The following is a 10,026-nucleotide window of genomic DNA, read 5'->3' as shown; positions in this document are numbered from 1 at the left end:
GGTCCCTGACAATTCCTTCCTATGCTCTCTGTCCCTGTACTTCTCTCTCTACATTCTGAAAACTCAGATCCCAACCTGCCCCTACCAGACAGCCCCCGCGGTCTCCTCCCCAGGACAACTTGGTGATCTCCCGCGCTCAGTGGACAACTTCACAGTCTCACCTGGCACCAGACAACCCCATGGCTCCCTCCACCAATACCGGACAACCCCACGGCTCACCCCAGAACAACACACAACCCCGTGGCCTCTGCCCAACACCAGATAACCCCAAAGCTCCCCTCCAAGGGACAACCTTGAAGACTTCCCCAAAAGAGCAAAGGGAAGCATGGTCTACTGGATAGAGCATGGGTTTGGGAGTCAGAGGGACCTGGGTTCTAGTGCCAGCTCCCAGTTCTCCACCACTTGTCTGCTGTGTGACTGGGCAAGTGACTTAACTTCCCTGTGCCTTAGTTCCAGCTTGGCTCAGTGGAAAGAGCATGGGCTTTGGAGTCAGAGGTCACGGGTTCGAATCCCGGCTCGGCCACTTGGCTGTGTGACTTTGGGCAAGTCACTTAACTTCTTGGTGCCTCAGTTCTCTCATCTGTAAAATGGGGATTAAAACTGTGAGCCCCACGTGGGACAACCTGATTTCCCTGTGTCTACCCCAGGACTTAGAACAGTGCTTGGCACATAGTAAGCACTTAACAAATACCAACATTATTAAAATGGGGATTAAGACTGTGAGCACCATGTGGGACATGGACCGTGTCCAATCTGATGACCTTGTATCTACCCCAGCACTAAGAACAGTGCCTGGCACATAGTAAGCATTTAATACCATAAAAAAAGCAGACAACCCTACAGTCTCCTTGCTTTATGCTTTGTGCCATGGCAAGTGCATGATTTCCAGCAGGTCCACTTTGCAGATGAGGAAACTGAGCTTGGACAGTGAGGCCACATAAACCGAACCAGGACGAGCTCAGATTTGGGCTCAGTGGATATTGCAGAAATTGCATCTACTTTATCTTTACCCCGGCACATCCCTGTGGGCCACGAGTAGCTTTCATAGAAACGCAAGCATGGTAAAAAAGCTGTTCTACTTCCCTGCTTCACTGCCGGGCACCGCAGTAAGCTCTGTGGTAGATACAAGATAATAAGGTTGGAAATAATTCCTATCCCACATAGGACCCACAGTCTTAATCTCCATTTTATAGATGAGGTAACTGAGGCACAGAGAAATGAAATGATTTGCATAAATTCACACAGTAAAGAAATGGCAGAGCCAGAATTAGAATCCAGGCCCTCTGATTACTGGGCCCATGCTCTTTCCACTATCTGGAGAACAACCGACCAGCAACCTGCTCATCCACTTGTCCTCTTGAAAACTCACCCCCTCAGGCTTCTCTTCTCTAGCCTAATCTTCCTTAATTCCTCAGGCCTTTCTTCATAGGACTGATTTTTTTTTCCATCTACTTGGATTATCAACTTTTACTGCTCTTCTGCACATTCCAGTCTCCATCTTCTTTTCAAAATATCCCTTTTGAACCTTAATTGTGTCCTCTAGACTGTAAGGGACCATGCCTGCCAACTCTATTGTATGCACTCTCCTAACCACTTAGTAATAATAATGTTGGTATTTGTTAAGCACTTACTATGTGCTGAGCACCATTCTAAGTGCTGGGGTAGATACAGGGTAATCAGGTTGTCCCACGTGAGGCTCACGGTTAATCCGCATTTACAGATGAGGTAACTGAGGCACAGAGAAGTTTAGTGACTTGCCCACAGTCACACAGCTGACAAGTGGCAGAGCTGGGATTTGAACTCATGACCTCTGACTCCCAAGCCCGGGCTCTTTCCACTGAGCCACGCTGCTTCTCTCTGCACTTAGTAGTACATGATGCAAACCAATGAGGATGAAACCAACCCTTCCCTCTACACTGCCCAGCCAGTCTGGATAGGGAAGGGAAGAGGGGCAAGGCGCGGGAAATTGGAAGGCCGACAAAGGCTCGGGCTCCTGCAGGCGTCAGTGCAGGTGCTGGTTCGGAGGGCGTCAGTTCAGATAACTGCACCTGTCTGGGAGGTTCTGGCCCCCTGCTTCCAAGCAGGAAGTCACAGTTGCCAGCGCACTTAGCTTAGGAGAAAGGACACAGCGGCGTCCCCGGGGTCCCCTCAGCAGAGAAAAGAGGCCACGGTGAGTGCAGCCATGCTTTATTAACAGAGGTGGTGGGGAATTTCAGGATTCCCTGGGCCAGGTCAAGCCTTGGCTTGGTGGGGTCACAATTCCAGGAGAGCAAGGGGATAATGGGGAGGAGAAATGGGCAGAGAGCAGGGAGAGAATAGGAGAGGAAGGAGAGGAGGGGGAGGAGGCATGTTGGGGAGAAAACAGGTGGAGCCGAGAGCCCCGAAGCCTGGCCAGGGCTCCCTTTCTTCTCTTGGTGGGCGAGTGGAGGAGGAGCGTGACAGGACGTTGAGTTTTAGCTGTAGAGTGCTGGGAACGGCAACTCAGGGGTGGGCTGCAGCCTGGGCAGATGGAAGAGGGAACAGAACATGGAGGGCCCGGCGCCTCTGCCCTTCCACTCATGCCCGAGCCACTCAACCGTTCCCAGATTGGATCAACAGTAAGGGCAGTGGGCAGGTAGGGGGTAACCCTGGGCAAGGAGCCAGCCCCAACCTCACGCCCCTGGGCCCCTGTGCCTACCAGTTGTCCTGGCTCCAGCTGGTACCCTTAGACTCCATGAGATGGAAACTGTAGGCGTGGCGGGAGCGCGAGGAGCGATTCAGCTCACTCTTGTGCACAGCTTCTCCATGGAACAGGACGAGGCCACCTGGTAAGGAGGACCCGATACAACATCTTGCTTTGCCCCTCATTCCCTCCCCAAAACCTTCCCCTTCCATGCTGCCCCAAAAGAGAAGAGACCCAGGACCCAAAGGGCAGCTGTGCCTCTGCAGTGGGGGCTCAGGACTCTCTCTGGACTACCAGACTGGCAGGAAACTATCGTGTACCTTTCCGGATCGGGATGGCGATGAAGCTGCTGTCATCATAAACTGGCTCAGTGCCGATGAAGTGGATGGCTGGCACAGAACCCGGAGGATCCCGCACCAACCTATGGGAGATGCCACCTAATAATAATAATAATTGTGATATTTGTTAAACACTTACTATGTGCCAGACACTGTAAGAAGCGCTGGGGTGGATACAAGCAAATCGGTTGGACACAGTACCTATCCTATATGGAGCTCACAGTTGCAATCCCCATTTTAAATATGAGGCAACTGAGGCACAGGGTTAAGTGACTTGCCCAAGATCAAACAGGAGATAAGTGGCAGAGTTGGGATTGGAACCCATGACCTAACTCCCAGGTCAATGCTCTATCCACAACATTGTGCTGCTTCAGTGCCGGTGGAGAGTTTGCAGGCTTGCCGGCACAGGGAAACCCTTCTCCCAGTCAGGCTCCTGGGTCCCTTGTCAGAAAGCCTTGTCCAGTCCTCGGAAGAAGAGAGGAGCCCTCAGGCATCCTTACCCTTGTGGGATCCTGGGATGAAGAAGAGACAGCCGTTCTCTGGCGTGGCATCCTCCAATGCTATCCAGAAACCAAGCAGGCTGCCCGGCGGCTCCGTGTAGAGGAAGGTGGAATCCTGGTGTGCGAGCACTGCAGCCCATTGATCCCCAGGTGAGTGGTCAGCCCCCTCCTCCCACAAAGGGACACCTACGTCCCCTGCCCCACAGCTAATTCTTGCCCCACCTGGTCGCTGAGCCAGCACCTCCCCGAGCCGAGCTTTCTCACCATCCCATCCGTCCGTCTCCTTTCCCAGAAACTTTTAGGATCCCCTGGGGAACATACAGCCCCTGAGACTGTCCTTTCCTGTCCTGCTTTCCAAGGGTCCCCAGACAAGCTGGTGCCAAAACATGGCTTCTGGCCATCCCTGACAGCTCCGGGGCAGGCTCCCAGGCAGAGAGGCCTACCACCTCCAGCTCCTACATAGGCCTCACCTTCACCACCAATGTGCGGTTGCTGAAAGAGAAAGGAGAGACCTGGTGAAGTGGGTGTCCGGGAGGACCGCGGCGGCAAGGAGAGGAGAGGCAGAAGCCGGGAACTTACCTTGAAAATGTACATGCTCTGGACCACCACAGGCTCCTCAAACCCCAGGCTCCTGCTTATCTCCTAAGGAACAACCCAGATCTCAGGGAGGGGAATTAGGCAAAATTTTCTAGGATTCCCCCAAGGTGGAGTATCCCTAAACCTTGCCCACAATGTACCAGATTGTGGGCATGCCCTCGGGCCTAGTCCAAGCCCATAGGGCGGAGTGAATCAGGCTCCTGGAAGGGCCGGATTTGGGTGGAGGAGGCTCCCTACCCTCCTCCCCGCCATCCCCTCTCCTGGGCTGTTCTGCCTCACAGTTTCTGGGCAGGAAGAGAAGTTTTAGAGGAGCTTTGACCAGCCCCTATCTGCTCACCTGGATTGGTGGGGAGTGGGTGATCTTCTTGAAGACGGGATCATGGGCATGCAGAGCTGTGGGGATAAAAGCGAGGGTCAGAGTGATCACTGTGACTGCTCTCCAGGGACCGGTCAATAGCGAGGCTGGAGAGTGAACTCGAGTCCCCATTTCCCAGGGTCCTTCCGTGATCAGGGCTGAAGGGGACAGTAGGAGCCACCCAGCAGCGAGTGCACAGAGCAAGGAGCAGAGCAGCCAGCCGGTTGGGGGTATCCCCTCCTGGGGCAGGACCAGCACCCTCCCGTTCCCCTCTTACCGCAGCCCCGCCTGGGGGAATGGGGAGAGGCAGAGTCACCTGAGGACACAAAGACGCAACCAGGGACAAGCTGCCTGCTGCCCCCTCATGCCCAGGGTCAGGCAGAGGCTGCTTCTTCAGAGAGACTGAGACCCACCCTCAGGGCCAGCTCCACAAAGAGGGAGCGGGACCCCGAGGAGGCTGGGAGGCCCAGTGCGTGGGGCTGGGGAGGAGAGTTGGGGGTTTTAACCCTCCCCCTCCAGATCCTGCCCTCCTCCCCGGCCGCTCACCATGACCGATCTTGTTGATGGATTTGTCCTGTGGGACCTTAAAGTTGCCTAAGAAACAAGGAGGAGAGTCAGGTCCAGGAAAAGAGGAAAATTCCACCTTCAACGCAAGATCCTTTTACTCTCACAAGCATTTAGTACCTGCCCCAGTGCCTACTACAGTGCTTGGCACATAATGAAGACTGTGACAAGAACTGTGACCAGCTTGATTTGCTTGTATCCATCTCAGCGCTTATTACAGTGCCTGATGCACAGTAAGCGCTTTAAAAAACACACAGTTATTATAAGTGTTAAACAAAAAAAATCAGTACTGAGGGTCTGGGAATGAGTAGAGGAGAGGCAAGGTCCAGAACAGAACAGAACCTCACTGTACCACACCTGCTCTGCCAACAGCCTACTCGGAACTCAGGGATTTTTCTCTGTCTTTCTTCTTAAAGCAGGCTGGCCTACTGGAAAGAGCATGGACCTGGGAGACAGAGGACCTGGGTTCTAAACCCAGCTCTGCCGTTTATCTGTTGTGCGACCTTGGGCAAGTCACTTCACTTCTCTCTGCCTCAGTTCCCTCATCTGTAAAATAGGGATGAAAATCTGAGCCCCCGTGGGACGGGGACTGTGTTCAACCTGGTTAACTTGCATCTACGGCAGCACTTAGAGCAGAGCATAGGTAGCATATAACTAGTACCACATCTCTCATTATTGTCAGTAGTATTATTATTGCGTTGCTCTCCATATAGTAAATGCTCAAAAAATACAATTGATTTATTGTCTGAACGTTTCCCAGGGGCTCGATTCCTTCCACTGCCCCATCCCTGCCCCCTGGCAGCCAAATTCCCACTTCGCCCCAGTTCCCGGCACAAGGAAGATCCCATACCTTCCTTGTCAAACACGTCCTTCTCAAAGAAGAATCTGATTTTGTCACCGCTGGTCAGGAAATATTCTGAACTTCCCTGAGGAGGAGGGGAGGGACAGAAGGCATCAGAGTGAAAGAACTATCTCACTGAAATGAACCTGAGAGCTTCCCTGGGGCTCTGTGCTGGGGAGGGTAATTTCTGCATTGGAGCAGGGAGGCTGAAACAGCAGTCCAGGGAGCTGACTCGTCTGAGGCTTGTCCACTCTTGGCTGACCGGGAACAGCTCTTAACCAGACACTTGCCCACACCTCTCCTCTCCCCCAGGGGATTCCTGTGTCTCTCGGCATCAAACAAAAACGCCTCACAATTGGCTTCAAGCCTCTCCATCCACTCACCCCATTGTCTAGTCTGCTCTCTTCTCAGGCTATCTAGCTGAACCTCAGTCTCTGCTCTCCCAGCTCCATCCCCTTGTTCACACACTGTACCGCTGGGCTTGGAACTTCCTCCTCACTGCCAGAAGCCCACATTTACTTGTACGGGTGTGGGCAGGGATTGTCTCTCTTTACTGCTGAAGTGTACTTTCCAAGCTCTAAGTACAGTGCTCTGCACAAAGTAAGTGCTCAATAAATACGATTAAATGAATGAACGTACAAATACAGCCCTTAAGAGAAATCAGTGAACGTTAAATAAATGTAAGAAATGCTTACACCGGGCTTACAGTCTAGAATCTTGTTGTACCTGTCTTCCCCATTGGAGGGTAACCTCCTTGCGGGGAAAGGTATCTGTGAATTGGTTTAGCACTTCCAAACGCTTATTTCAGTTCCCTGCACCTAGCAGACGCTCAACAAATATTACTTATCCCCAGATGAACTATTGCAACCCCTCCCCACCCCACCACAGGCTGTAATCTCCACATATTCAAATTATTACTTCTCTGGCCACCAGATCATGACACTTCAGCGGGTCGCCTCACTGATCCCTGAAGGAAAACTGTGCCAAATCCCTGCAGCCAATCATAGCTCTGGAAAGGGACAAATCTACTGGGACTCTGGGAAGAAGGTTTACCTCACCAAAAGGAATCAATCACTCGATCGATGGTATTGATTGAGAGCTTATTATGTGCAGAGCACTGCATTGAGCGCTTGGGAGAACATAATACAACAGAGTTTAGAGTCTACAGGGGGCTTTATAGGCTACGCTTTTGGCAGGAAGAACCACAGAATCTGACGAAGGAAGGGGCAGGGGCAGGGTGGGAAGCCTGGCGCACTTGGCTGGGTAGGCAGGCCGGGTCTACCCCGCAAAGCTGGACAGAGTCTGAGCCTCCCCCGGAACCCCAGTTACCCCATTTTCCCAAACCGTCTCCCCTTCCCTACCTTCTCTCCTAACTCTGGGGACTCATTTCCAGCAAAGCCAGTCCCAAATCTGTTAGGACCTGTCCTCAGATCCCACCCCAGGGCAGTCCAGTCAATTTTGGGCCACAGTGCCTCCCTAGATGCACCTCAGTCTTCCCTGTCTGCAAAATGGGGAGTAGAGTCCAGAGAGAAACTGAAAGAAATGGAGTGCTTTGGGATCCTCGGAGAGAGGGGATGACTAGAGATACCCTTAGTTTGAGTGGCCGAATGTCAGGGTCCAGGGCTGCCCTTTCCCTCTGCCCGGCCAGGACCATCCCGCTACCTCAGCTCGGAGCTGCTCCTCCCTGTCCGTGGTGAATTCTGTCCGGCAGTGGGGCGGGACTTCCATCCCTGCCACGATCTCCGCGATCCTTGCCCTGAGCCCGTCACATTCCTCTGGAGAAAAGACCCCCTCCAGGACAAGGAAGCCATCTTCCTGGAACTGGGAGAGAAGGTCGAGACGCTAGCCGGTGCCCTGACACCCCCAGCCCAGGGGGAGACAGTGACCAGAGAACCTCCCTCACCCCCGCCTGGGGAGCCTCTCCCCCGACAGTCGCAACCCCTTTCTGGTCCATAATAATAATAATGATAACAATAATAATAATAGCCCCTAATAATAATAATATCAATAATTACTATGTGCCGAGTACTGTTCTAAGCACTGGGATATGAGAATGTCCCAAGTGGGGCTCACAGTCCTAATCCCCATTTTACAAAAGGGGTAACTGAAGCACGGAGAAGTTGAGTGACTTGCCGAAAGTCACACAACTGACAAGTGGGAGAGCTGGGATTAGAACCCGCGACCACTGAATCCCAAGCCCATGCTCTTTCCACTGAGCCATGCTGATTCTCTGGTATTTGTTAAATGCTGTCTCTGTGCCAAGCACTGTACTAAGCGTGGGGGTGGATATAAGCAAGTCAGGTTGGACGTAGTCCCAGGCCCATATGGAGTTCACAGTCTCCAACCCCATTTTCCAGATGCGGTAACTAAGGCCCAGAGAAGCGAAGGTCACAGAGCAGATGTGGCAGAGTTGGGATTAGTCCCAAGACTGCTTGTTTTGTTTTGTTCTGTTTTGTTTTGTTGCCTGCCTCCCCCGTTTAGACTGTGAGCCCTTTACTGGGCAGGGATGGTCTCTGTTGCTGAACTGTACACTCCAAGCACTTAGTACAGTGCTCTGCACATAGTAAGCACTCAATAAATACTACTGAATGAGTGAAATAGAACCCACGACCTCCTGTCTCCCAGCCCCGGGCTCTAGGCACTAGGCCACGCTGCTTCTCTCGCCCGCTTTCTCGGGGCCTTTCTTCCCTCCCTTTCGGCGTCCTTGCCAGTCCCGCCTCACCTTGCGGACCTGCTCCGGTTTGAGGCCCGCCATGGCTGGGGGGACCGAGGGGGCCCAGAGTCCGGGGTCCTGGCCCAGAGTCCGGGTCCTGTCCCCGAGGCCCTGGAATGGCCAGCGTGTCCGGCCCGTCCGCCGACCAGGAAGCGTCTGTGCCCTTCCCTCCCCCGGATGCTCCCTCCCCGGATCCTCCAGCCCCTCCCCCAGACACCCCCTTCCCTGGTCATTCATTCATTCATTCATTCATTCATTCATTCATTCATTCAATAGTATTTATTGAGCGCTTACTTCGTGCAGAGCAGTGTACTAAGCACTTGGAATGTACATTTCGGTGGTGGAGACAATCCCTGCCCAACGAGAGGCTCACAGTCTAAACAGAAGAGCAAATCAGAACTAAACAAAATCAAGACAACATCGTCAAGATAAATAAGAATCAAGGAGATGTACACCTCATTTACAAAATAAATAGGGTAATAAATAACTATATACAAATGAGCACAGTGCTGAGGGAGGGGAAGGGGGGAAGAGAGAGGGTGGGGGGAGGAGAGGGGATGGGGAGCAGAGGGAAAAGGGAGGCTCAGTCTGGGAAGGCCTCTAAGAGGAGGTGAGCTCTCAGAGGACTTTGAAGAGGGGAAGAAAGTTTGGCAGTTGTGAGGAGGGAGGGCATTCCAGGACCACGGGAGGAAGTGGGCCAGGGGTCGATGGCAGGATAGGCCTGAATGGGGGACAGCGAGGAGGTGAGCGGCAGAGGAACAAGTGTATGGGGTGGGCAGTAGAAAGAGAGAAGGGAGGTGAGGTAGGAGGGGGCAAGGTGATGGAGAGCTTTGAAGCCAAGAGTGAGGAGTTTTTGTTTCGTGCGAAGGTCGATAGGCAACCACTGGAGGCTTTTGAGGAGGGGAGTGATATGCCCAGAGCATTTCTGTAGGAAAATGATCCGGGCAATGGAATGAAGAATAGACTGGAGTGGGGAAAGACAGGAGGAAGAGACATCCAAGAGGAGGCTGACACAATAATCCAGTCGGGATATTATGAGAGCTTGTACCAGCACGATAGCAGTTTGGATGGAGAGGAAAGGACAGATCTTGGCGATATTGTGAAGGTGAGACAGGTGCCCCCCACCCCTCTCGGCGGCTCCACCCCCAGGCGACCTCCTCCACGGAGACCACCCCGCTCCCCACCGCCCCTTCCCGGGCAGGGATGGGAACAGAGGAGTGAGGGGAGCGACAAACAACAAGGGACAGGTGACACCCCCTCTCTAATCCTTCCTGAAATCAACCTTGAGGAGGGGTCCCGGTGCTCAGCATAGATGTCCTCTGGGGCACGACTCAGCCACCTCCTCCGCGGGATTAAACAGCTCCAGACGCCGTTTCCCCGAGCCAGCCCCTCACTCCCACCCCATGGGATTCGGCCTGCAAGCCCAAGACCTCCAACACCCCCAGGTCCCCGGCCC

At 53.3% G+C, this 10,026-nt stretch overlaps 1 protein-coding gene across 2 annotated transcripts; it reads right to left on the bottom strand.

The window, feature by feature from the left end:
• Positions 1-2,170: 2,170 nt before the first annotated feature.
• On the bottom strand, positions 2,171-8,731 carry LOC100088023 (phytanoyl-CoA dioxygenase domain-containing protein 1-like). 2 transcript variants are annotated; one of them, XM_029062784.2, is made up of 11 exons: positions 8,580-8,731; positions 7,520-7,678; positions 5,867-5,942; positions 4,999-5,046; positions 4,435-4,490; positions 4,080-4,142; positions 3,971-3,992; positions 3,501-3,629; positions 2,983-3,099; positions 2,678-2,804; positions 2,171-2,499 (listed from the first exon to the last, which is right to left on the bottom strand). In XM_029062784.2, exons 1-11 carry the CDS (start codon positions 8,610-8,612, stop codon positions 2,454-2,456), a joined length of 876 nt encoding a protein of 291 aa, XP_028918617.1. In that variant the 5' UTR covers positions 8,613-8,731; the 3' UTR covers positions 2,171-2,453. The 2 variants fall into 2 exon arrangements, with proteins under 2 accessions (XP_028918617.1, XP_028918619.1); XM_029062786.2 differs by lacking the exon at positions 7,520-7,678 and having other exon boundaries at positions 8,580-8,728.
• Positions 8,732-10,026: the final 1,295 nt, after the last annotated feature.

This window comes from Ornithorhynchus anatinus, chromosome 4 (assembly GCF_004115215.2).
Source record: "Ornithorhynchus anatinus isolate Pmale09 chromosome 4, mOrnAna1.pri.v4, whole genome shotgun sequence".
In the NCBI taxonomy this organism is placed as follows: domain Eukaryota; kingdom Metazoa; phylum Chordata; class Mammalia; order Monotremata; family Ornithorhynchidae; genus Ornithorhynchus; species Ornithorhynchus anatinus.
Note: the sequence above shows the minus strand (reverse complement) of the source record. Positions and strands in the feature narration are given on the sequence as shown.